Source organism: Dendropsophus ebraccatus, chromosome 4 (assembly GCF_027789765.1).
Source record: "Dendropsophus ebraccatus isolate aDenEbr1 chromosome 4, aDenEbr1.pat, whole genome shotgun sequence".
Lineage (NCBI taxonomy): Eukaryota > Metazoa > Chordata > Amphibia > Anura > Hylidae > Dendropsophus > Dendropsophus ebraccatus.
In genome coordinates, this window is record NC_091457.1 from 114,494,079 (window position 1) to 114,521,561 (window position 27,483).

Sequence of the window (27,483 nt, forward strand, 5' to 3'; positions counted from 1 at the left end):
ATAGGTTGAACCTACACAAATAGCTAATTGTCCCGGCCTCTGATCTTTGTAGAGAAGTTAATTTAGCCGCCTAATGTATTTCTTACTTGGGTAGGCTGGGTTCACACTACGTTTTTGCAATGCGTTTTTTTTTCTTTTTTTTTTTTAACGGATGAAAAACAAATGTAAAAAAGGGATGCATGTGTGTGCATCCGTTTTAATCCGTTTTTCCAATAAATTCCATTATAAAAAAAAAAATCATCAAAACGAATTACACAAAAACGTAGTCAACCCCCTATTTGTGTCCGTAAAAAAAAAAAAAAAAAGAATCCGTTTTGCTCCATTTTTTTTATCATGGAATTCAATAGAAAAACGGTTGCACACACATGCATCTGTGTTTTGCAAAAAACTGATGAAAAAAAAAAACGATTGCAAAAATGTAATGTGAACCCAGCTGTAGGAGTCAGGTTGGCATACCTCTAACAAACCAGCCCTGAAAGATCCAGCTTCATGCAAAGGACTCTAAAAGGAGCCCCCCATTACTATGCACTGTAAAAATCAGCTGCGGTGAACCACAACTATCAGCCAGGACATTTCTCCACCCAATAGCAGACCTAAAATGATGGCAGATCTTTCCCAAGACAATGGATCCTGAAAAGGCACCCTACTTTTCTATGCAAATTAGGAGACACCCCCCCAATACATGTGCAGAGAGGGGGCAGATCACAGGACATTTCAGGGGAACAAAAAGCCTGTGTATGCGTCTGTACCTTGTGAATTATGAATACAGCGGCTATTAGTGCCCTCGACTGACCGGTCCTCTGAGAGCGTAATAAAGATCGATCACAGCAAGATGCTTCTTATGGTGCAGTAAAAGGGGGGCTGCAGAATGAGGAGGTCACCTGAGGATATACATCAAATCACACCAACATGCCGTATGATTACTTTTCCCACCCTATAAAGTTCTTCCCTGCGCCATTCTAGTGCGTATATAGTATATCACAATTATATATATACACACACATATATACATACATACACACACCTTAGATCTGAAGGCTGTGACTGCAGAATATAACAGCCAATGTGCATGAGAACTGTGTCTGCAGCAACATGTATATCTACATATACATCTACAGTGAAACTCTGGATTATGAGCATAATTTCTTCCAGGAATGTGCTTTTAATACAAATAACTTTTATATCAAAGCAAATTTTTCCCATAAGAAATCATTGAAAAACAGACGATTTGTTCCACAACCCAAATAAGGTGTTCTGTAGCAATAAAGAACACTATCAGTAAAGAAGGGGTTAATCCATCAATTCTCCCTCCACACACAACTCCCCAGGTGGCCACATACCTGCTGGTAGTAGTGCCAGCTGCCTGGAGCAGCTATCAATGAAAGGTTAATTTATAGGGTCAAAGGAAAGCAGCTGTGGCGCGAACGGGAGGAGAGACCGAAGGCGTCAAAACTTATAGGGGTTGTCCAGTAAAAAAATGTTTCTTTCAAATCAATCAAGTTATATAGATTTGCAATTTACTTCTATTTAAAAATCTCAATTCTTCCCATACTTATCAGCTGCTGTATGTCCTACAAGAAGTGTTTTATTTACATTTAGAAACAGTGCTCTCTGCTGACATCTCTGTCCATGTCAGGTACTGTCCAGAGCAGTAGAAAATCCCCATAGAAAACCTCCAATACTCAGTCTGAATTTAAATAAAACACCCCTTTCCGGCAGGACATACAGTAGCTTACAAGTATGGGAGGACTTGAGATTTTTAAACAGAAGTAAATTACAAATCTATATAACTTTCTGACACCAGTTGATTTGAAATTTTAATTTTTTAGCTGGACAACCCCGATGAGCGAATTTACAGTAGGAACAAAGCTAAGCGCTTTGTTCCTATCTGTATTCCGCTCATCGGGCTGAGGGGCTTTGAAATGTGCTACGCTTCAAGCCGCTCCTCCAAGGTGCTGGAAAAAAAGATGGATATAGTCCTGGGAAACTGGAAGAAGCTTCCCACAACGAGATCCATCCTTTTCCAGCACCTGGGGAGGAGCGGTACAGAGTGGAGCAGAGTTCAAAACCCCTCAGCCCGATGAGCAGAAAGTCAGTAGGAACTAAGTGTTTTGCTTCATTCCTACTGTAAATTCGCTCATCCCTAGCAGAGAGCCTATAAGACTGTACACATAGTATATTTCACTAGGAACTGTTAGCTGCTTGCCAGGTGGTCATCCTCAGTCATGGAGGGTCCTTGATGCTGGGACTTGCTAAGGTCAGGCCTGGAACTTAACAAAAAGTGAAACCAAAGACTTTTCTGGTGGTGACTTATATATGAGAACAAAACAATCATAAATGTTGAAATCAAATACCCCCCTCCCCCCATACACATTATATGGTCAGCAGAGCCCACAAAAATCAGTGGGTGAGACCAATAGCAATCATATCTATGGCCTAGTGAGCTTAGCAGGTATCCATGTAACGTATGGAAGCCAGAGAAATTACCCTCCCTCATGTACAACCTCAATAATCCCTAGCAGAGACTATAGAATGGGGTCATCAGCAGCGGACAGGCCTGTTTAATATTTCCCCAATGACACAGATAGCATGTGACCCAGCTATAAAGAGCAAAACAATCTGAGGAGCAAACACTATTGATTTACTGTAAACCACATGAAGGTTTCAGTGTTTTCACTTTCGTCAGATGCTGCTGGAACAGAGCAGAAAACGTTGTGCAATTCCCGACAAGCCGCAACAACAAGTTGATGTTTTCCTGAAGGCCACAAGTTTGTATTGACCAATGAGTTCATTCACTCGGACTGTTTTGTGGGTGCAGAAGCACAACCCCATCTAGAGTGACCCGCACCGCTACACCTGCTGCAGGGGGAGGGATTGGCCTAGATTCACTAAACAGAAAGACCACACTTCAGAGGACTTTGTTCTTTTTTTTGGTGTGTTCTGAATTCTCCTGATCGATTTCTTGACTTTTTTTTACCAGATTGACAGCAAGATTGACAAAGCAGCTCAGAAACCTGAAGAGTGTTGTATTTACCGTACACCAGAACATGTGGCCCAGAAGGTGGACCCAGGAATCAGCAGAACAAGGGCCAGTAGAGGGCGCTACCACTGACACCTTTGGTGACTTTAGTCTAAGGTGTATGGGCTTAAAGGGCTAGTTCACCCAAAAAAATTCTTTCAAAACTGATACCAGAAATTTTTAATTTACTACTATTCAAAAATCTTAAGTCTTCTAGTACTAGTCAGCTGCTGTATGTCCTGCAGGAAGTGGTATATTCTCTTAAGTGTTCTCTGCTGCCACCTCTGTCCATAGCAATAGCAAATCTCCATTAAAAAAACCCTCCTGCTCTCCAGACTGGAAAGAATACACCACTTCCTGCAGGGTATACAGCAGCTGATAAGTATTGAAACATTTGAGGTTTTTGAACTATTTTGAACGACAATATAACAATTTCGCCTTTGTTGTTCGTTCGTTTAAACCTCTTCCACGAAGCGATTATCATTAACGAGTCGTTGGAGCGAGTTTATGAACAATATTCGTTCCGTGGAATAGGGCCTTTAGGCTAGGTTCACACACAGTATATTTCAGTCAGTACTGTGGTCCTCATATTGCAACCAAAACCAGGAGTGGATTGAAAACACAGAAAGGCTGTGTTCACATAATGTTGAAATTGAGTGGATGGCCGCCATTTAATGGCAAATATTTGCTGTTAAAACAACGGCTGTTATATTGAAATAATGGCCGTTATTTACCGTTATATGGCGGCCATCCACTCAATTTCAACATTGTGTGAACAGATCCTTTCTGTGTTTTCAATCCACTCCTGGTTAGGGCCAGTTCACACTGAGTAAACATGACGTAATTCCGCAGAGGAATCCCACTGTGCTCAGTGTGCTGCTGTAAGTGAATGAGAGGGCGCGTGCTCATTCGCTCCCTCTCCTCTCCGCTCAAAGAAGTAACATGTTACCTCTTCGATCGGAGAGTGGCGGCAGCGGACGAGCGCGCGCCCTCTCATTCACTTACAGCAGCACACTGAGCATGGCAGGATTACACGGCGAAGAGGTCCGCCACGGAATTACGCCGTGTTTACTCAGTGTGAACTGGGTCTAAGGTTGCAATATGACGACCACAATACTGACTGAAAAATACTGTGTGAGAACCCAGCCTAAGGCTGGGTTCACACTACGTATATTTCAGTCAGTATTGTGGTCCTCAAATTGCAACCAGAACCAGGAGTGGATTAAAAACACAGAAAGGATCTGTCCACACAATGTTAAAATTGAGTGGATGGCCGCCATATAACAGTAAATAACGGCCATTATTTCAATATAACAGCCGTTGTTTTAAAATAACAGCAAATATTTGCCATTAAATGGCGGTCATCCACTCAATTACAACATTATGTGAACAGAGCCTTTCTGTGTTTTAATCCACTCCTGGTTTTGGTTGCAATATGAGGACCACAATACTGACTGAAATATACGTAGTGTGAACCCAGCCATAGGCTATGTTCACACTATGTATGTGTGCGGCTCAAAACATACGGTCATTTACTTGGAAATCTGGTTCAACTAAAAATAACAAATAAAATCTTAAGAAAGTGATGCAAACACCTCTGGATGCATCTGGGAAAGCAGGGAACACAGTTTACATGAATTGCTATTACCGGGGTTTGCGATCCTCTGCAGTATGCCGATGTCTCTCATGGTTAATATATTTAATTAATAAAACACATTTTCGTTGAAATAAAATCAGTTTCATTGTTCAATAATTAAATTTAAACGAATCCATCATTCTGCAATTAAATATACTGTTAAAATAAATATATATAAATAAATTTTATATATATATATATATATATATATATATATATTTCTTTTTTGACAGTATATTTAATTGCACAATAATGGATTCGTTTAAATTAAATTATTGAACAATGAAACTGAATTTATTTCAACGAAAATGTGTTTTATTAATTAAATATTAATTAGTACAGGAAGCTCTATAAGCCGTTAATTCATATGCCGGCAATAGAGCTTTCTGTACTAATCATCACTTTAATTAAAACATCAAATGTTTCTTCTAATTATGTTATCACAATAGCATTATTAGAAGAAACACTTTGAATTATATGTGCGCTCAGCTGATTGGCTGATCGGCTGAGCGCACATAAAGAGCCGGTCCGCAGTACAGTGACTTCATTGTGCTGCGGACCAGCGAAGAGGACACATCGGGGTGAGTATAGAGCTCTCCCCACCCCCTCCCCAGCACTGCACCCCTCCCAGCAAGGAAGGGGGATCACTTAACCCCTTCCTTGCTGGGATGGGTGCAGTCTGACATCAGTCTGGCCCCCAAGGGGTTAAGGGGGATGCAATACATCCTCCCTTAACCCCTCGGGGGCCAGACTGTAAGCAGCGATCTGTAAAGATGCTGCATACTGTAAGGAGCACAACACCGCTCACAATGATGGGTGTTGTGCTCCTGTTTGTGTGTTTTTTGTGTGTTTCTCCCTTTTTGTTTTTCAGATATCGGTATCCTGGGGATTACGTCGGATTCCATGGACTACGTCGATGACCAGCGGTTGTTTGTTGTTTTTTTTTTTTTATAAAATGGTCAATGAGGGGTGTGGGGGTGTTTTTATTTGAATAAAAAATTTTTTTAACTTGTGTCTTGTCTTTATTTCTTTACTTTATAGACTTAGTAGTGGAAGCCGTCTAATAGACGGAATCCATTACTAAGTCGGGGCCTAGTGTTAGCCGGTATAAAATGGCTAACACTAACCCCCCATTATTACCCCAGTACCCAATGCCACCAGGGGTACTGGGAAGAGCCGGGTGCCAGTGGTCCTGGAGCGTCAAAATTGGCGCTCCTGGACCGGGCGGCAGCAGGCTGGTAAGATTTAGGCTGGGGAGGGCCTAAACCAATGGCTCTTCCCACCCTGGTGTGACCAGGCTGCTGTCGTTTGTTTGTTAACCCGGCTGGTTATAAAAATAGGGGGGACCCTGTGCGTTTTTTTTTTGTTTTTTTTAAATAAATAAATTTAAAAAAAACGCATAGGGTCCCCCCTATTTTTATAAATATACATTTATTTATATATATATTTATTTTAACAGTATATTTAATTGCACAATGATGGATTCGTTAGAATTAAATTATTGAACAACGAAAGGGACTTTATTACAAAGAAAATGTGTTTTATTTATTTATTAACTATTAGAGGCATCGGCATTCGGCATCATTGCCGGCTATTTTTGAAGTACTCCGTACGGACCGCCTGTCAATCCACGGCCGCATTTCCAGCCGCAAACAATGGTCTTGTTCATTTTTTACGGGTCCGTTTACGATCGGGCCATAGATTCATACATGCACTGTGCAGCCATATATCGTATACTTTCCAGCGTACGCATGAACCGGAAAAATCCGGCCGATGATTTACCGCCCGCAATACAGCCGCACAGATACAGAGTGTGAACCTAGCCTTAAGCTGTATACTTCTGCAACCAAGTCTTTTTTTTTTTTAAGGGGTAGTTCACAAAAAATGTTTTTCATTTAAATCAATTATAAAGTGCCAGATATTTGTTATTTACTTCCCTTAAAAATCTCAAGTCATCCAGTATTTATCAGCTGCTGTATGTCCTGCAGGAAGTGGTGTATTCTTTAAAGTCTGACAAGGTGGTCTATGCTGCGACCTCTGCGCATGTCAGAAACTGTCCAGAGCAGAAGCAAATCCCCATAGAAAACCTCTCCTGCACTCCAGACTGGTAAAAATATCACTTCCTCCAGGACACACAGCAGCTGATAAGTACTGGAAGACTCTTAATTAAAAGTAAATTGCAAATCTCTGGCGCAAGTTGTTTTGAAAGAATTTTTTTTTTGGTAAACTACCCCTTTAGGCCCCCGTTCACACTGAGCAAAAACGGCAGAATTCCGCGGCGGAGAGAATCCCGCCGTGCTAGTGTCCTGCAGTGAGTGAATGGGAGGGAGGGCGCGTGTGTTCTGCTCCCACAGCTCTCCACTGTAAATTCTTTGAGCAGAGAGCTGTGGGAGCGGAAGACGCATGCCCTCCCTCCCATTCACTCACTGCAGGACACTGAGCATGGAGGGATTCCGCCGTTTTTGCTCAGTGTGAACGGGGCCTTTAGCTGAATTCCCATGAGGCAGATTTGTTTCACAAATTTCTGAAGTCATTTTATCCTCTGAAACACCCCCATTTAATTCAATAGAAACGATTTTAAGTAGCAGAAACGTTTGCAACCAATCTCCTGTTTATCAACTCGTTCACTTCAATAAATAAATAAAGCAGTTAAAAAAAAGGCATCACAATCTGCCTATGCAGAGGTCTGTGAACTGCAGAGCACTAGGAAGATAGCAGTGGCCTGCTGCCACCGCTCCTGTTGCCCGGGTGACGGCCAGAAGACCAGTGCTATCGTTGTCATTTTAATGGAACATGTTACAGAGTAGCTTCACGCATAATCCCGCTGCAAGTATGTCAGCCCATTGAAGTTAACGTGCATTGTAAAAATCCACTGCGGATACATTACATTTTTATTTAAATATTGTATTGCCCCCCAAAAGTTATACAAATCCCCAATATACACTTAGGCTGTATTCATAGACGTTCCGGGAAGTTGTCCGTGCTCACGGACAATTTAGCCCATTGCTTTCTATTGGGCTATTCAGACGTTCCATGATTTCACGGATCCGTGATCAGTTCAGTTTAAAAATAGGACATGTCATTACTTAGAACGGAAGCATGGAATGGATTCCCCATAGAAATTAATGAGATCCGTGTTTTTCACGGATGTGATGTAATCAATGTAATTTAAAATGCTTTAAAACAGATCTGTGAAAAAACGGACAAGGATGCAAAACGGAGAAAAACCAGACTGTTTTGCACGGATCACGGAGGTAGCTAGCAGACCACAATCACGGACCGGGAAAATCACTAAACATGTGAATGCAGCCTAATTATGGGAAAAGCTTATAAAGTGCTTTTTTCCCTGCACTTACTACTGCATCAAGGCTTCACTTCCTGGATAACATGGGGATGTCACTTCCTGGATAACATGGTGATGTCACGACCCGACTCCCAGAGCTGTGCGGCCTGTGGCTGCTGGAGAGGATGATGGCAGAGGGATGCTCAGTGTCCCTCCAGTGCCCTGTGTCCCCCTGCTATCATCCTCTCCAGCAGCCACAGCCCGCACAGCTCTGGGAGTCGGGTCGTGACATCCCCATGTTATCCAGGAAGTGAAGCCTTGATACAGTAGTAAGTGCAGGGGGAAAAAAAACCACTTTATGTGCATTTCCCGTAATAAGTGTATATTGGTGATTTGTATAACTTTTGGGGGGCAATACAATACTTAAAAAAAAAATAAAAAAAATTGCCGGACTTTAAGACAACGATCAGCCTACATTGTGCATGTCAGATGATCAATGCCTTTTCACTAAACAATTATCGTTTGGAACAGCCAGTAATCAGCCAAGTACAGCGGATAATAGTTTGCTGTAATAGGGCCCTTACTCTGTTTAGGTATGCAGTCTCCATGGTCACAGACTACAAACAAACCCATTGTGTAGTCTGACCCTGCAGACATAAGGCCCTTTTACACAGGTCTAATTACTGGCTGAATAAGTGGGTGTATGTGGTTGATGTGCGGTTGACAATGGTGAAAGTGAATGGCTGCATAAACATTTTAAAGATCATTCATACGGCCTGTGATTGATGGAGCCATGTGAGTTGCCTCTTATCTCTTGCTATCCTACTGAACATAAGGAAGTAAGATTGGGTGATGTAAGTGTTGACCAAACACTCAGGCCTCAGCTACTAGAGGTGTATGGTGCCTTTATTTTGTATACCTGATTTTTTTTCTTGATTTTGACTTGGTAAATGCAGTTGCCACTGTGTATTGGAAAAAGATTTCATAAAACACATATAAAGAGCTTTAGAAAATGATTGCAACATTACCTAGGACAAAGTACAACATGAAGCAATGTGGAAGAAATGGCGTAATACACAACTTATTGCCAGAATATAATGCTGGATAGAGGAGCCTACAAGTCAACTCCTGCAGAGCAGTGCATGATGGGAATGCACTGGATCCTGCAGTCATGTGTTACCCCTGTTCATCTGCACCTCTTCCACTATTTGTGAGTTAAAGGGGTTATCCAGCGCTACAAAAACATGGCCACTTTCCCCCTACTGTTGTCTCCAGTTTGGGTGGGGTTTTGAAACTCAGTTCCATTGAAGTAAATGGAGCTTAATTGCAAACCGCACCTGAACTGGAGATAACAGTAGGGGGAAAAGTGTCCCATGTTTTTGTAGCGCTGGATAACCCCTTTAAAAAGGAGATAGTTCATAAAAAGGCCCAAGGGCCCCTCCACACGGGCTGGCAGCTTCCCGATAACGAGCCCCTGTCACGGTGATCACTGAGGCTAAATTGACGGTTTGACAGTTTTGCGGCCCTTTAGTTGTGTATCCACATTCACGTTCGGAATGGAATAAGAATAGTGATGAGCGAACGTGCCCAACATTTGGCTGAACATGACAAGTTGGATGCCATAGGCTGTATCCATGTTTTCCTGGCTGCATCCAACTTCTCCAGGCAGTGGGAGTCATATACCAAGTGGTCGTGTTCCACCTGAACGTTCGCTCATCACTGACTACAGTTAAAACTACATTTTTCCCCCAATAGCTGTCCAACGCTTCCGGAATTATCAGCTGGAGAGCAGGAAATGAGGGTGCGGTTTTGGTCGCACATGGAACGCTTTCCAAGCGTGAATGTTGAGACAATTGTAAGCAGGGGGTGTGTGGCCAAGAAAAATAATTTTATTGGCCACACAAAAGAAGTGATCGGCCAAGGAACGAACGTTTGCTTGCTTGTCAACAGTTCACTGTCCCTTTTAGGGCGCTCTTACACACTGCAGTTGTGTTGCTGTTTGCATGGGGTTTGTCACAAGGTATATGCCGCCATATGGGAGTAGTGACAGGCACAGGTCAGTAGACAGATCTGTCACTCATAACATAAGAGATAGAGAGATAGGGCCCTATTACACTGGACAATTATCGTGTGAAAAATCGTTAAATCGTTCTAATTTAAACGATAATCGCTCTGGGTAATTACAAGCAACGATCGAAAAATCATTCATACGTTGTTGATATAGATCTGAACCTAACATTATCGTCAATCGTTTGCTTTAATTCCACATTCGTTCGCTCAAGTCCCGCATTTTTTTCACTAATCGTTCAGTGTAATTGCACATTGTTCTAATGGGATCAGAAGGTATAAACGATCATAGTAACGATCGCAATAACGATCATAGTAACGATCGTAACTAACGATTATCGTTCTGTGTAATATAGTGAACGATTTCAGGTTAACGATAAACAATCTAATTTGCGATCGTTTATCATTGAAAATCGGTCCATGTAATAGGACCCATAGATGTGACGTGTAGATAGTGTCGGGGGGGGGGGGGGGGTCTGCAGCAGATTTTAAGTTGTGGGCCATCAAATCTGCTGCAGATCCTGTACGTGTGAACGCTCCCCTAATATAGTGTAAGTTAGTGCAGAGATCTGCGCCGTCCCATCCAGTGACCCCCCCATATTTACTAGCACATGAAGCCGGGGTCTACGAGCACATGTACCGTATACGTCCGCAGTTTGGTGGTACACAGGCACTGCACCATATCAGCTCTCCAGCTGCTGCCACACTACCACTCCTATCATGTCTGTGTCTGGCAGAGGACGGTGGGAGTGGGAGTTTGGCCACAGCTGGACAGCCACAGGTTGGGGATTTCTGCCATAGACTAACCACGTGCTAGAGTACTGGGAGAACTAATAGTCTGGAATAGGACTGTTTGCTACACATGCCGGATCACTGGACTTTTACCATCACACTCTGACAAGTCCATAGTCACGGTGACAAGAGATAGGGGTGGGCTGGTGATAGGAGGACAGCCGGTGCCCTATGCTGACCCTCATGACAGAAGAGCGAACCCATGACTATAATAGAGCGCCCCGCCCGGAGCGGTCAGTACCTGCAGCACGGCCTCCCGCAGTAACGCGCTGAGCGCCTCATTCTTCAGGGTCTCCTTCGCCTTCTGCTCACTGAGACCGATAGACGTGAACAGAGACACAGAGTCGGCCGCCATGTTGGAACCGGGAGAAAGGAAGAGAGGGCAAACCCACCAATCACGAATCAGTACCTTTGACGTCACGAACACCCAGCCAATAGAATAAAAAAAAGCATCTGGGAGAAGCGACCAATGGCTGCGCGCGGATACTCACTGGACCCGCGCTTCAGCCAACAGCATGGTGGGATCATGATAAAGTAGGCGGGGCTTGGGTTGCATCAGGCAGCGAGAGTTACAGGCCAGTGCTGCATACACGTGGGTGCTGGGGCTGCGCTGTGGCCATGTGGCTGCGGGAAATCCATCAATGGGGAGAAGATGGGATTATAACTGATAGCTGCCCAGTGTACTGTAGGCCACAGAGAATTCCTGTCACTGCTACATTTCTAGTATTAGGCTACATTCACACAATGGCTATTGGCCAGGTTTTCGTCTCCAAATGACAGCTGCCCAAAAAGATGGCTGTTAGACTGTTCACATGACCATTTTTCTTTACTTTTTTTCCCCCTCAAATTACGGAATTACATCCGTCATTTCATGTTTTGGTCGCCTGTAAGTGCAATGATGGCTGTTGGTAAATGATTCTGGTTCAGGTAGACTGATTGACTGTTGGGTGGCTCCTTAATTAAAAAGTCCATAGAATTTAATAGTAAAACTAAAAACTGTGTGGACAACTAAAAATACATCCGTTGTTTGCAAAAGACGTCCAAGAATTATTGTCATGATCATTATTTTGCCATCCGTTATTGAATGTACCATCAGGCCCCGGCTGAAGCACTGGCAGCAGCAGTGTCGGACTGGGCCACCGGAGGATCCTCCGGTGGGCCCCAGCCCCCAACACAGTTAACACACTGTCACTGTCGGGCCGCAGGGCCCCCCGACAGTGACAGCACTGCCCATCTAGCAATGCTGTCACCTGACTGGGCTCTCACCCAGTCAGGTGACAGCAAAGCTCCCTTGAATGACGCCCCCCATCTATAAAGGGGATAACACAGGGGGAGACCATCTCTAAGGGGGATAACACAGGAGGACTATCTATAAAGGGGGATAACACAGTGGGGGAACCATCTATAAAGGGGGATAACAGGGAGGGGGAGACCATCTATAAGGGGGATAACACGGGGAAACCATCTATAGGGGGGGGAATACAGGGGGGGACCCTCTATATCGGGGATAATACAGGGGGACAACACAGGAGGCATCTATAGGGGGGCCATCAATAAGGGGGATAATACAGGGGGGGCATCTATAAGGGGGATAATACAGGGGGAATCTATAAGGGGCATAATACAGGGGTACCATCTATAGGGGAATAATACAGGGGTGCATCTATAAGGAGGCTATACGGGGGGGGGGGAGCATATACTATAAGGGGAGGGTGTATAGGGACCAATACAGACGTGCAGTTAGTATAGAGATGAGGATGGTGCCAGTATGAGGAGCCTTATATGTTTCTCTGGCAGATTCTGTGGATTCCTGGCTCGGAGAAGTTCTCATAATGGCCCAGGGCAGAAAAAGAACAAGATGAAAAGGGAAGAACTCCGATTAGAGAAGACGTCCCCTGTGAGTCCCCTGATATAACTGCACTGTGATGTATATGGTGTATAGAACCTGTGTAGAGCTGGGGCAACCTCTATATGACTGTATGAGGTGATTGTGATCTGTGTACAGTGGATTTTCTTTAGTAGCAGCGGTGACATTAGTCAGTATGTGGTGGTGTTAGTCAGTATGTGGTGGTGTTAGTCAGTATGTGGTGGAATTATTTGTTACTTTTGAATCTGGTACTGTGTTTTATTGGTCTTAGTATACTGGATTTGGTCAGTAACGATATGGTGGTGATGGTAGTAGTTGTGGTGTGGCGGTAATATTTCCCCCTTGTATACTGGTATTATTGGTAATATTGGTCAGTATACAGGATCTGATCGGTAATGTCGACTCGGTCGAGGCCCAAGTTGACAGTCTGCAGCCCTCAGGATATGCTGGGAGTTGTAGTACAGTGTAGAGAGATGTATTGCTGGACCTTCAGAGCTGATGGTTGTCACCCACAGATTGCAGCCACCAGGAGACTCTGCACATAGTGATTTATTAAAGGGTTGTACATGTAGGGGGTTCTGAGAGTTTTTCTGAGACATTTTAGAAAATGTTATTCAGAAAGGATTTGTCACAGATACAGATGAATCCAGGGAAGGAGCGGGTCAGCATGTCGTGTCTCACTGGTTGTATATTGGTGGGCTCCAAGGATCATTTCCTCTGGTGGGCCCCAGGTACCCCAGTCCCCCAGTCCGTGGGAGGAAAGCCATGTCCTTCTATGAAGCGGCTCCATTGATTCTAATGGAGCCGCATCATAGAGGGGTGGGGGGTTCCTCCCACTGGGGGTGGGTCGGCCCGCCTCCAGTGCTTCAGCCCGGGCCTGATGGTACATTCACATTCGCATTGGGCGGCCATCATTCCATCGACTTCAATGCATTTTATTTGCTGTAGGTCATTAAAATGCATCAATAACAGGCGTCGTTTTGAAAAGAAAAAGTGGGCTCCTTTTTTTTTTTTTTTACTTAGTGAAAACATAGCCTAAGGCTAGCTTTACACTATCTAGAAATTATGACCGTCTTTCATAACAACGGCCTTCGTGTAAACATAGCCTAAGGCTAGCTTTACACTATCTAGAAATTATGACCGTCTTTCATAACAACGGCCTTCGTGTAAATAATGTCCATTATTTAAAAATAACGATTGTTACTTGTACAATGACGGCCATCATTTTTACATAGTGTGAACCTAGCCTGTAACTGATGTGTTCAATGTCTTCTTCAGTTCAGTTCTACTACAAGTATACAACATTTGTCGTTGCTCTTCTGAATTTTAAATTAAGAAATAAAGTTTAAAGATTTTATGGTGAGTGCCCTCTGGGACTTTTTTTCTATTTTTCTTTGCATTGGATGGCAGTAAAGATCACTATTGACATGAGGCATTGGAAAATAACAGCCGTTATTTTAAAAACAATGGCTTTTATTTTCCATAAACAGATGTTGTGGGAACATAGCCTTTATATAGTTTTTATTACATTTTTAAATACATTTTACTACATTTAACACTGAGAATACTGAGAAAACTTGAGGCTTAATATCTGACTAAATGGTCTGACTAGCAGGAGCCAAGCTAGCAGACATGTGCTTTGGTCAGAAGCCAGGTTAAGTGGCTTATCCAGTTATGCAAAACAATAGCTATATGGTTGCAAGTATGTAAAAACCATAAATAAGCTATACTTACCTTTCTGCGCTCCCCCGATGTTCTTCTATGGGTATCCAGTATCCCCCTGGATGATCCTGCCTCAATTTGTGAAATGGCCTTGTCTCAGGGATGATAGCCCGCTCAGCTAAGCACTGACTGCGGCACTGTCACAATATTTGTACCCATTATTATGAAATAATGTCAGTTTTTTGGACCCAAAATGGCCAAAAAATCAGGTGTGTGAACATAGCCTTAGACTGTTTTTGATCCATGCCTTTCTGGGCTATTAGGGAGCTGGAAAAGGGACTGCTCTCTCTCTTGATTGTGAAAAGAGATGAGCAAACCTCGAGCATGCTCGAGTTCATCCGAACCCAAGCGTTCGGCATTTGATTAGCGGTGGCTGCTGAAGTTGGATAAAGCCCTAAGGCTATGTGGAAAACATGGATATAGTCATTGGCTGTATCCATGTTTTCCAGCCAACCTTAGAGCTTTATCAAACTTCAGCAGCCAACCTAATCAAATTCCGAACGCTCGGGTTCGGATTGACTCGAACATGCTCGAGGTTCGCTCATCTCTAATTGTGAGGTATCATGTGCCCAAAGCATCTTACTTCCATACATGTGACCACTGGGTGTGGTAAAGTCATAGTGGAAATTTCAACCTCTGCAGTGAGAATATACTTTAGTGTATGCTGTTAAACAGTGTGACAAGCAAAGTACCAGTACATACAAAGAACATACCAGACCTAGTTCAAAGTGCTAAGCAAGGTATTCCTCAATTCCCTTTAATAGCCCAGATGACACCATATACTGCACTGTGAAAAATAGGGAGTACAGTATTTTCTTTTCTTTCTTTTTTTCCACACTGAAGCACTATAGTACAGATTACTACATTTCCTACAGGGAACATCAGTAGAAAATCACACGCTATACAGATAATGACCAAGGCATAGAAATCTGCAGGGAGTTCTTAGATCTGTGATGGTGAACCTATGATACACGTAGCCATGTTCACTGACACATGGCCGCATACAGAGAGGTATGCACCAGCGTGCTCTTAAGGACTTTAGCACAGCCCCAGCAACGGAACCGCAACTACAGTAGCCAGGGTCTCTTTGACGGGGGAGTGGCCAGCGGCATGACGTGTTAGCCGAACGCAGGTCCCGCTCTCGAGCTCCAGGATGAATCCTCACTGCTGCCCTGCATGGAAGGGGTCCCGACTTGGAGGAGCCTGTGCCCGGGAGGAAGCCATGCTGACTTTGGGCTTCGGTGATGGAGTAGAGGAGCCGCAGGATTCGGGCGGGCAGACCGCTGGACAGCCCAGGCTAGAGGGGTCCTTAGAGCTCCTGGGAGACAGCCCCTCCGCTATAGGAGTACATGCGGCGTCAGGTGGTGTCTCCCAGCCAATACAAAAATCGCCCATCTCCCAGAGCGTGCCACGAGGCGGAGGATGTTAATGGCTCCCATCAGATTAAAGGCCTAAGGTAACAAGGGACTCTCCCTCAACTGCCAGGAGGGTGATGGTTAATGGAAATCTGTCGGTCTTATCCTGCCGGAGGTAACTGTATTTTAAGTGCTCCCCACAGTAATAACTCCGGCCAGTCAGGCATGAGCGGTGAACAGAGACTGGATTATACTGGTCAGGGTGCAATGGGGTTACCCTTGTTCTCTGACCATTGATGTGAACTCTCAAACGGGAAGGAAGAGGTCTCAGACTTTGCCTATTTCAGAAGAACATCACCTACTCCTGTTTGTCCCTTTTGTTTTCACAGTGAGGAATTACTGAAACTGACAGGAGGAAAGGGGACTGAAACCGGCTTTATAAGTAATAAACCTGTCTTATTGTAAGGCAATTCTGAGGCCCTTGAAAGTACAGGCCCCCAAATAGGACTGCATGTTTCCCCTCTCTGTTCAGATGGTGGGAAATGTTTTACGTTCCCTTAATCTTTGTCTATACAGTGTGGACTATAAAAGACCAACAGGAGACAGGAGAACGGAATCCTGCTTCGTATACATAGGGGTAAGCCTGAGGTGCCCTGATAAACGTGTAAGACCCTTTGAGACCTTTTTGGAAATATGGAGAGTACAAGCATTAATACTAGGCTGCCTGACTCCTGTTGGTTCAGAATGTGGAAAATGTTTTTGGCCTGTCTAAACCACTTTGTCAGGCTCGGTAAAAATACTCGACGGAGAGTGACTTTTGACTATTGTTTAGCCGACGTAAAGAGGAAAGAGGTTTTATTATATTTTTTGTTTCCAGTGACAAGGAGGCTGTTTTCCTTCTACATGTGAAGTTTCCTGAGGAATGGGACTTTGTGAAGTATGAAATACACCAAGATCTGCGCCAATAAGTTAATGTGAACTGTGGACAATGAGCCCATGTGATATTCTGAAGAAGGGGGTGACAGACCTGAAGAAGAGGTAGTGGGATTAACTTATTCAACAACCTATGGTCCTTGTTATTGAGTATTTGTTGCAGATTAATAAGTCTGGTATTTGTAATATATCTGTGGCGGGTACTCTGGGTGGGGCCTTGCGGCTATCTCTCTCCATTTTTGTATCCCTTACTAGTTACATGTCACTTTGAATCATCTAGAATGTCTGGCAAATCACAGAATCGGAAGACTTCTGGGGGAGCAGGGACTAAGAGGACAGCTCAGAAACTGGATAAATATTTAAAATCTCCTAGTGGGAACAAAAAGGGGGAGGCAGGATTGGAGTTAAATGCCGCAGGGACCGACGCTGAGGCATCTGGTGTTGGTGCTACGGGAGGGACTCCTGGCCAGGAGGAACTAGAACATTCTGATACTCTAGGGCTGGCTGAGATCTTTGCTGAAATCTCAAAATGTAATCACTCCATCTTAAATCTAACATCAGTAGCCAGGGTCTGGCAGTGCTCCCAAGCCTGGCCCACCCCACATACCCCACCGCACCTTCTGCCCGATGTGGGAGCATGTGAGTATGCGGAGGGGTTGCTGGTGAAGGGATGGGAGCAGGGGCACTGAGGGTGTATGCTGGTGAAGGGAGAGGGACAGGAGGGACAGGAGAGACTGGGGGTGTATGCTGGTGAAGGGAGAGGGACAGGAGGGACTGGGGGTGTATGCTGGTGAAAAGATGGGAACAGGGGGACTGGGGGTGTATGCTGGTGAAAAGATGGGACCAGGGGGACTGGGGGTGTATGCTGGTGAAAAGATGGGAACAGAGGGACTGGGGGTGTATGCTGGTGAAAAGATGGGACCAGGGGGACTGGGGGTGTATGCTGGTGAAAAGAGGGGAACAGAGGGACTGGGGGTGTATGCTGGTGAAAAGATGGGAACAGAGGGACTGCAGGTGTATGCTGGTGAAGGGAGAGGAACAGGGGGGACTGGGGGTGTATGCTGGTGAAAAGATGGGAACAGGGGGACTGGGGGTGTATGCTGGTGAAGGGAGAGGGACAGGGGGGACTGGGGGTTATGCTGGTGAAAAAATGGGAACAGGGGGACTTGGGGTATCCTGGTGAAAAGATGGGAACAGAGGGACTGGGGGTGTATGCTGGTGAAAAGATGGGACCAGGGGGACTGGGGTGTATGCTGGTGAAGGGATGGGAACAGGGGGACTGGGGGTGTATGCTGGTGAAAAGATGGGAACAGGGGGACTGGGGGTGTATGCTGGTGAAAAGATGGGACCAGGGGGACTGGGGGTGTATGCTGGTGAAAAGATGGGAACAGAGGGACTGGGGGTGTATGCTGGTGAAAAGATGGGACCAGGGGGACTGGGGGTGTATGCTGGTGAAAAGAGGGGAACAGAGGGACTGGGGGTGTATGCTGGTGAAAAGATGGGACCAGAGGGACTGCAGGTGTATGCTGGTGAAGGGAGAGGGACAGGGGGGACTGGGGTGTATGCTGGTGAAAAGATGGGACCAGGGGGACTGGGGGTGTATGCTGGTGAAGGGAGAGGGACAGGGGGGACTGGGGGTTATGCTGGTGAAAAAATGGGAACAGGGGGACTTGGGGTATCCTGGTGAAAAGATGGGAACAGAGGGACTGGGGGTGTATGCTGGTGAAAAGATGGGACCAGGGGGACTGGGGGTGTATGCTGGTGAAGGGATGGGAACAGGGGGACTGGGGGTGTATGCTGGTGAAGGGATGGGAACAGGGGGACTGGGGGTGTATGCTGGTGAAAAGATAGGAACAGGGGGACTGGGGGTGTATGCTGGTGAAAAGATGGGAACAGAGGGACTGCGGGTGTATGCTGGTGAAAAGATGGGACCAGGGGGACTGGGGGTGTATGCTGGTGAAAAGATGGGAACAGGGGGACTGGGGGTTTATGCTGGTGAAGGGAGAGGGACAGGGGGGACTGGGGGTGTATGCTGGTGAAGAGAGAGGGACAGGGGGGACTGGGGGTGTATGCTGGTGAAGGGAGAGGGACAGGGGGGACTGGGGGTTATGCTGGTGAAAAGATGGGACCAGGGGGACTGGGGGTGTATGCTGATGAAAAGATGGGAACAGGGGGGACTGGGGGGAACGATTTAACGATAATCTGAACGATAATCATCCGGTGGAATAGGGCCCTAAGGGTAGACTCACACACTGTATCCTCAGTGGATTTTATGCTGTGGTTATTGCTGGTTATTCTCAATCAGATTACATACTCTCAGTGGGACTGACATCCCGCTGCTAGTATGTAAGTGACAGTCCCTTTAACCCCCCCGCCGGCTGCAGCATACATTACCGGCCCACTTTCCGGCTTGCTACATGGGCTCCAAACTTCTGGACGTCTCGCTCAGCCAATCAGTGGTGGCGGCGGGGCTGCGCGCTGATTGGCTGAGCGGGACTTCGAGCCAGGAACCCCCAAAGCCAGCCGGAGCGCAGACCAGGTAATGTGTGCTGCGGCCGGCGGGGGGCTGACGGGACTGTCACTTACATACTAGCAGTGGGATGTCAATCCCGCTGCTAGTATGTAATATGATTGAAAGTGACCGGCAAGGGATCCGCAGTGGATTTCGAAGCGAATTCGCAGCGTGAATTCCATTGCGGTTTCGGTGTGTGTGTCAGTCTAGAGGAAATTGTCAGCCTTCTAAATGCAGCTCTGGGTGCGACTGAAAATTCAATGTAAGATACTGTAAACAAAACAAGGTTCTTGCAGTTACCCTGTATTGTTTGTAGACTGAAGAGGAGCATGGACTGTATTCTCATTCCCTCTCTGCTACATGGAGGTTATAGGTAAACTGTTGTTCCTGCAAGTTCAGTGATCTGTAAAGTGTTGACTATTTAACTTGCTTGGAATCCAGCAAATTGTGAAGGCTGCCCTTTAAAAGTAATTTAACTTAGGCCTGGTGCCGGATAATATGTAACATAGTTTTATGGGTGTCCTGCTATGTACACTATGTGCAGAAATTTGTCTGCTACCGTAACGCCTGGGTGATTTTCTGGACCTTGAAAGTAGCCTTGCCCCTCATTGATGCCCCCTCATTTATTATAACACCTGGATGATTGCGGTTTACTGCCAGGACTGCCAGAAGCAATTAGTTTGAATGGCCAAGTCACACTGAATAGAATCATAGAATAGAGCTACTGTGCAGCTTGCGGCAAATACCAACTGCGGCTGCAGCAGTACCTTTAGTAAGAGGAAAAAGTACTTTTATTTTTGCCGCGCAAGGCAGGGAGAGGTGGGGCAACTAGTCATCTGGGTGGGGAGCCGCTCCTGGTTTTGATTGAAAAATACTGGCCAAACTACTGAGCAACAATACTGTGTGTGAGCATCGCCCTAAATGGAACAACACTCCTATCTATACCTTGTACACCACTATAGAAAGTACAGCTTTTGCAAGCCCAAACCTTCCTGAGGCCAATATAAATTGTATGCAATCAAGCACCACCTAGTGGTGGTTAATTTCATCTAGAATTGCAGGGTTTAAAGGGGTTGTTCACCCAAAAAATTTTATTTCAAATTACCTGGTGCCAGGGATTTGTAATTTATTTCTATAAAAAAAAATCTCAAGTCTTCTAGTACTTATCAGCTGTTGTATGTCCTGCAGGAAGTGGTATTCTTTCCAGTCTGGAGAGCAGTAGACGTTTTCTATGAGTTCCTGACATTGACAGGGGTGGCAGCAGAGAGCACTGTTTTAGAATGGAAAGAATACACCACTTCCTGCAAGACATACAGCAGATGATAAGTACTGGGAGACTTGAGAATTTTTAATAGAAGTAAATTGCAAATCTTTGACACTTTCTGGCACCAGATGAATTAAAATAAAAAAAATATTTTTGTGAACTACCCCTTTCCCTCTCTGCTTATGCAGAGCATTTGGAGTTATGTGTAAGGAAATGGAGCTGCTACCACTATGATGATATATTAAAATAATAAAAATAATATTCATCATTAATAATTTGGTTTTACAAAACAAAGATATCGGGGGAAGGAAACTCCTTCTGTATTCCAGTCACAGCCAGTGGTTATAAATATACTTCAGGCAGTACCAAAACAAGCCACAAGAGAGTGATTTCCATGATCTACCCAGGCAGGGAAGTGTGGAATCATCACCTTTCATATCAATAATTAACCAGCAAACAACAGTTCTGAGAACACAAGCGCAAGAACAGCATCTCCTGGACATATGCATCAGTGCTCCGACATCAACAACGTGGAAAATAACCACTTGAGAGGCTCGCTGCGGAGACCACCATCTGTAGGATTATGCTCTACAGCATGTGGTGGAGACGACCTGGAAGTGATACTGCACCCTCATATTCCTTCCAGTTCTGTGCCATCTTCCAGGCCCGAGCTAAGGTGCTGACAATGTGCTGTAGCTGGCAGTCCCCTAGGGAGCATGGTGCCTCTTGGTAATTTGTCCATGGAGGGGAATATGCACGATCTTAGGTCTCCTACTGTAATGAAGAGGCAAAGAGGAGTTGTTTGTGCCACACTTTGCCATGCCTCACCCTTCCTTCCTCCTCCCTCTTCTTCATGAATAATCATAGTCAGCTCATGTCTCTGATTGCCCCCCCCCTGCACCCACTGATTGGCTGAGCAGGACGCACAGACCCCGGGTGCCCCCGAAGCAAGCTGGAGCATCAAGCAGGTAAAGTATGCTCCTGCCGGCGGGGGGTTCAGAAGGCTGTCACTTACATACTAGCCTAAGGGAACACTTCGGGGAAAACCGATACCCTGGGCCAGATTAAGTAATGCTTTCTAATTAGAGATGAGCGAACCTCGAGCATGCTCGAGTCGATCCAAACCCGAACTTTCGGTATTTGATTAGCGGTGGCTGCTGAAGTTGGATAAAGCCCTAAGGCTATGTGGAAAACATGGATTTAGTCATTGGCTGTATCCATGTTTTCCAGACAACCTTAGAGCTTTATCCAAGTTCAGCAGCCACCGCTAATCAAATGCTGAACGCCCGGGTTCAGATAGACTCGATCATGCTCGAGGTTCGCTCATCTCTATTTCTAATGCTTAGCATAAACTTTGACTAGCCTAGTAGAGATGAGCGCAACTCAAGCATTGTTAAATTTGATCATACAGCAATTGAATACTAGGTGGCTCAAGAAGTTGGATGCAGCCCTAGGGAGTCTGGTAACATGGATACTATCTATGGCAATATCCGTGTTTTTCCAGGCAGCCGTAGGGCTGCATCCAACTTCTGCAGTCACCGCTAATCAAATGCCGCACACTTGGGTTTAGCATGAGTTGTGCTAATCTCTGTAGACAAGTCTGAAGAAGTACCACATTTATCAATGTGTGGAGAGCACTTCATATCAGGTGGGGGCCGGCTGCAATTAGCAGCCAGGCCTTCACCGTTAATGACAGGCTGCACAGATCGCGCTTTAGCCTGTCATTAACCCCTTAATGCTGCGGCGTTTATTTGTAAGTGACAAGAGCAGCTCCTGTCACTTACCGATTGGGACCCCTGTGCCTTACCGCCAGAGGTCTCTTACCTTCCTCTGTGCAGTCTGATCGGCGCTCTGCTCATTGAGTCTGCCACAGAGAGGCTCAATCAGCTGATCGCCGATAGCACTGATCAATGCTATGCCATAGTGCCAGGAGTGCTGATTTTTTGTTACATTATATATAAAAAAAATTAATAAAAAGTGATTAAAGCATCCAATTTACACAAATGTGGTATTAAGAAAAACTAGAGATCATGGAGCAAAAAATGATGCCCAATACAGCCCCGTAGGTGAAAAACTAAAACCGTTATAAGAGTCACAATAGGACCATTTTATTAATATAATAATAATTGAAAGAAAAAAAAAAGATTTCATAAAAAAAAACAACACATTAGAAAATCTGTGTTAACCTGTATATGGTTGTGTTCAGACTGACCTATAGAATAATGGTATTGTCACTTTTACCGTATAGTGCATTACGTAGACACCCCCCAAACGTTACCATATTGCATTCTATTTTCCAATTTCATCCAATTGTATTTTCATAAATAATATTTGGGGGTTCCATCATACATGTTATGGTAGAATGAAAGACGCCATTACAAAGTACACTTGTTCCTGGAAACAACAAGCCATTACATGGCCCTGTAGATAGAAAAATGAAAGTGCTAGAGCTCTTAGAAGGGGAGAAGGGAAAAACGAAAGCACAAAAATGAAAATTGGTGCAGTCATTTTGGGCTTGGTCCTCAGAAGGCTAAACAAATCTTTCCTGCTTATAGCTCCCTATTGGGCATTGGGGTTGAAGGTATGTCTCTTTCCTAGGGAGCCATCAGCCTGCTAATAGTTTCCCTTTAAGGCCACATTCACACACTGTATTTTTTCAGTAAACAATGACCATTGATGCAGGTAGCAAAAACGCCAGTTGTTTATCAGCACTGCTTAATTGTATAGCAGTGCATGAAACAATGGCCGTAGTGTATACACCCTGCACAAAATAGCCTGTGCTCACCGTGTAAACTACAAATGTGCCCGCATTGCAATTAAGCTGCAGTATTGGCTGGGTGAACATGTCAGACATTAGCCGTTGTTTGACACGGCCATAAAACAACAGCCAATGTTGTCACAGTGTGTGAACGTGGCCTTAGGCTGATTTCATAGTGTACATTTACTATACAGTACACAGCAGGAGAGATCCCAGCGAATACGTTAAGGCGAATGTACCATCAGGTACATCCTCTTTAACATGACCTACGGATAGATCGGCGCCGGTGCAGGAAAACCAGTGCCGCGATCCATTTTTAGAACCGCAGCCCGGTTCCTGTGTACGGCGCCATTCTATCCATGGGTATTGGGGCGGTGGTGAAGCACTGTAGGCGGGCCAGGCCGCCCCCAGTGGGAGAAATCCCCCGCCCCTTTATGACGCAGCTCCATTGATTCTAACAGAGCCGCGTCATAGAGGGGCGGGGGATTTCTCCCACTGGGGGCAGCCCGGCTCGCCTCCAGTGCTTCACCCCCGGCCCAATACCTGTGGATACAACAGCGTGGTACACGGAAATCGGGCCGTGGTTCAAAAGGTGGACCGTGGCACCAGATTCCCTGCACCAGCGCCGATCTATCCGTAGGTCATGTTAAAGCGAATGTACCTGATGGTACATTCGCTTTAAATCTAGCCATAGCCAACAGAGGCGAAAAGAGTGTCACTTTAACTTTCCTTTGGGTGGTATTTGGCATTTGCTGAATGAAATAATACAGGCTTCTATGCTTTTTCATTGAACTGGACACAGTAGAAAAAAGTATACAGCATAGTATATGTTTTTTTTATATCATATACCTCAGTGTGACAGAAGTCACTGAATGACCTCAATCATAAGTATATCATTGGAAAGTTCACCTGTCTATACCTTCGCTGCCAGTGGTGTACACCATAAAGAAAGTGCAGATTCTTACCTTCTCTGTGGCGTACACCAGATGCAAGCCCCGCTCGCCCAGAAGCGTTTCTCATTCATCTGAATGGGACTGGTAATAATAATAATGGTTTTATTATTATGGTCTGGTCTGATCGTTGCCTATGGTCTTAGGGGCTTGCTGTAAAGCTTATCCCTAAGGGCCAGTTCACACTGAGTAAACACGGCGTGCTTAGTGTGCTGCTGTAAGTGAATGAGAGGGCTTTGAGCGGAGAGGAGAGGGAGCGGACAAGCGCGCGCCCTCTCATTCACTTACAGCAGCACACATTTAGCACAGGGGGATTCCCCGGCGGAGAGGTCCGCCACGGAATTACACCATGTTTACTCAGTGTGAACTGGCCCTAAATGCTGTTAAAATAGCTCAGGCAAGATGGCAGCCCCCATAATAATGAACAAAAAAATTAAATAAATAAAAAATTACAATCAGACAGAGTTAAAAAAAAGAAGAAGATGTTTTAGGACATAACAGTAAAAAAAGTAAAGAAAGAAACAGTAATTCATTACCTTTAAGCCAGAAAACAAAATCTATCTCTAGTATGAGCAGACACTAGCTCGCACAATCCAGGTAAAAATTTTATTTTTTGGCAGGAGTTTTAAAAACATTCCGCCCCAAATGTAAGAAAAATTTGGCAAAACCACGGTGGTTATATAGCTAAATTATCATCTGGACATAGCCACATGAGGGATCACTGGATAGTTTGTATGGCCCTTAACATCATTGCTGTACATGCCTCATTTACATGGTAAAATGTGTAGCTGAGAAATTATGATCTTTAGGCCTCTATAAAAAAAAATGTGATAAGTTGACATATAAGCATTTGCAGTTTGGCCCATAATCACCTTGTGTATTAGGGTTTTAAAGGTAATGTGTCACCTAGATTTTCTTTAACTGATTATATAGGAATTGGGTCTGATGTTTTTTTATTGCCTTTCACCTTTATTCTTGGAGAGATAAGCTGGCACCAGAGCTTTCTGGCTGTCTCTTACCCCTCCCAATAGGGAACACATGAACATTTGGCTGTGCCAAACATGTGTATTGGGACGACGGGAGAGATAACTGTCATCTGATCAATTTTTCGGCCAACAGTTATTAACCTCTTAGTGATTGCAGATTAAGTTTTCTACAGCGGTCACCAATTGGCCTAAGGGTATGTTTACACTGAGTAAAATCGGCGGAGTTCTCTGCTTTAGAATCCCGCCGGCCTCAGTGTCCTATAGTTTGTCTATAGCTTGCTCGCCTCTGCTCCCGTCAATTCTTTGAGCAGAGAGTGTCGGAAGCGGGGGCCAGTAAGCCCTCCCATAGATACACTGTGGGACACTGAGGCAGGTGGGATTCTGCGGCGAAGAATTCCGCCGATTTTACTCAGTGTGGACATACCCTTATTCTGATCCTGTCAGCTTTTTACGATGGGATTAGAATAAGGATCTTCCGTGTTACTGCACTGGCATCGCAGGAAATAAGCTGTCAGTAAGAATCTTCCTCTTCAGGATATTTAAAAAATTCCCCCTCCCTACTTCCCAAGTAATAAAATTACATTGTATTCCCCATTTAAAATAAACTTACATAAAAACACAAAAAAAAAGCACAAATAACTATACATATTTGGTATCGCCAAGGTAAAAAACTATCATTATTTATTCCACACAGTGCACTCTGCAAATTAAAAAAAAAAAAAAAACACCGAATTGCTGTATTTTGTCAACTCACCTCAGAAAAATCATCATAAAAGAGATCAAAAAGTCTTATTTATGTAACTATCATTAAAAACTATACATCTTCTCGCAAAAAAAACGAGCCCCAAACCAGCTCAGTCACGCAGAAGATAAGAATATGGATCTTGCAATGTGGTGACAGTTTTTTGTCATATTTTTTTAAGAAGATAGTTTCTATTGTGCCAAAGTGGTAGCAGATAAAAAATATATATACAAATTTGGAATCAATGTAATTGTTGTGACTAGAGATGAGCGAACCTGCACGGCATTTGATTAGCGGTGGCTGCTGAAGTTGGATAAAGCCCTAAGGCTATGTGTAAAACATGGATATAGTTATTGGCTGTATCCATGTTTTCCAGCTTTATCAAACTTCAGCAGCCACCACTAATCAAATCTTGAATGCTCGGGTTCGGATGAACTCGAGCATACTCGAGGTTCGCTCATCTCTAGTTGTGACCCATAGAATACATTTATTATGTTATTAAAGTTTAATATTCAAAATGTAAAAATAAAAGAGGTAAGTATTATTGGTTTATTTTAAATATTTAAAACAATTGATAGTAGTGCCCCTTTAAGTGGGTGCAAAAGCTTGCCATGAAACATCATTTCTATTGTATTTCTTTTGTAAGGTATTATATCTGCAAGGCTGAGAACAATAAACATGTAAATGCGCATTTTACACCTCATTGTTTAGAAAAAAACAAACAAAAAACAGTAAACGAATCATCCTAAAACCCTGACCTGACCTGTTCTGCTGGAGCCTCAAAGTCTTTACTTTAAGAAACTATTCTACAAAGACAAACAGGGGAGATCATTCTCATTAGATTAAGAATGCAGTAAATAGTGAAGCAGGTTTAACTTTCTGGGAATAGTCTGCTAATGAATGACCGGCACCAGATCTAAGGACAAAATATGCAGTAAACAGGGTGATAGATTCCCGGAGAGACACAAAGACCTAATGACGTCACCACTGGGGGTGAAGACAACATGGGTTAAAGATTAAGTAGCAGAAACCTGTGCGAGTATCAGCATCACTGGTCACTAAGATGAGATAAGTCACAGATAGTTACATGAAAGTTTACCTGCCTTGATATAGATCAGAAATTGTCAGCTGATTGTTAAGGTGGCCATCCAACTTCAATAACCAACAGCCGAACGAATGTTCGCCATCAGTTATGTCTCCTGCCTGTCCTCCACATACACAGAAACGTTTGGTATAGCCAAGTGTTCCTGTGCTCTCTATTGGGAGGGGTAAGCGTCTTGTTGCGGCTTATCGCTCCCTGAATGAAGGGGTTGGCCGTGATATTCCATAATGATTGCCCTTATCACCACTGACATCATCTTTGGTGGTTGTTCGGGGCAGCCCCTTACGCCTTATATACCCACCTCGAGTGGCAGGTACAGCCGACAATAGTTTAAGGTGTAGGGGACCTTTAGCCCTAGTATCCAGGGCGATATTGGCTTATCCAGACAATAATCATCCAATTTAGTAGGGTGCTAACAGTTAGGGTCCTATTACATGGGCCATCATGATGGCCTGATCAATACTGTAAACAAGTGCCGATCTGCTAGATCAGCGC

The 27,483-nt window shown here is 44.5% G+C and overlaps 1 protein-coding gene across 1 annotated transcript in view; it reads right to left on the reverse strand.

Annotated features, from left to right (window-relative positions):
* The window catches only part of QARS1 (glutaminyl-tRNA synthetase 1), a 70,561-nt gene extending 59,382 nt beyond the window's left edge, over positions 1 to 11,179 (reverse strand). The window contains exon 1 of the mRNA XM_069966783.1: positions 11,039 to 11,179. Coding sequence (XP_069822884.1) covers positions 11,039 to 11,152 — 114 coding nt within the window. The 5' untranslated portion in view covers positions 11,153 to 11,179. The remainder of the gene's footprint in view (positions 1 to 11,038) is intronic.
* Positions 11,180 to 27,483: the final 16,304 nt, after the last annotated feature.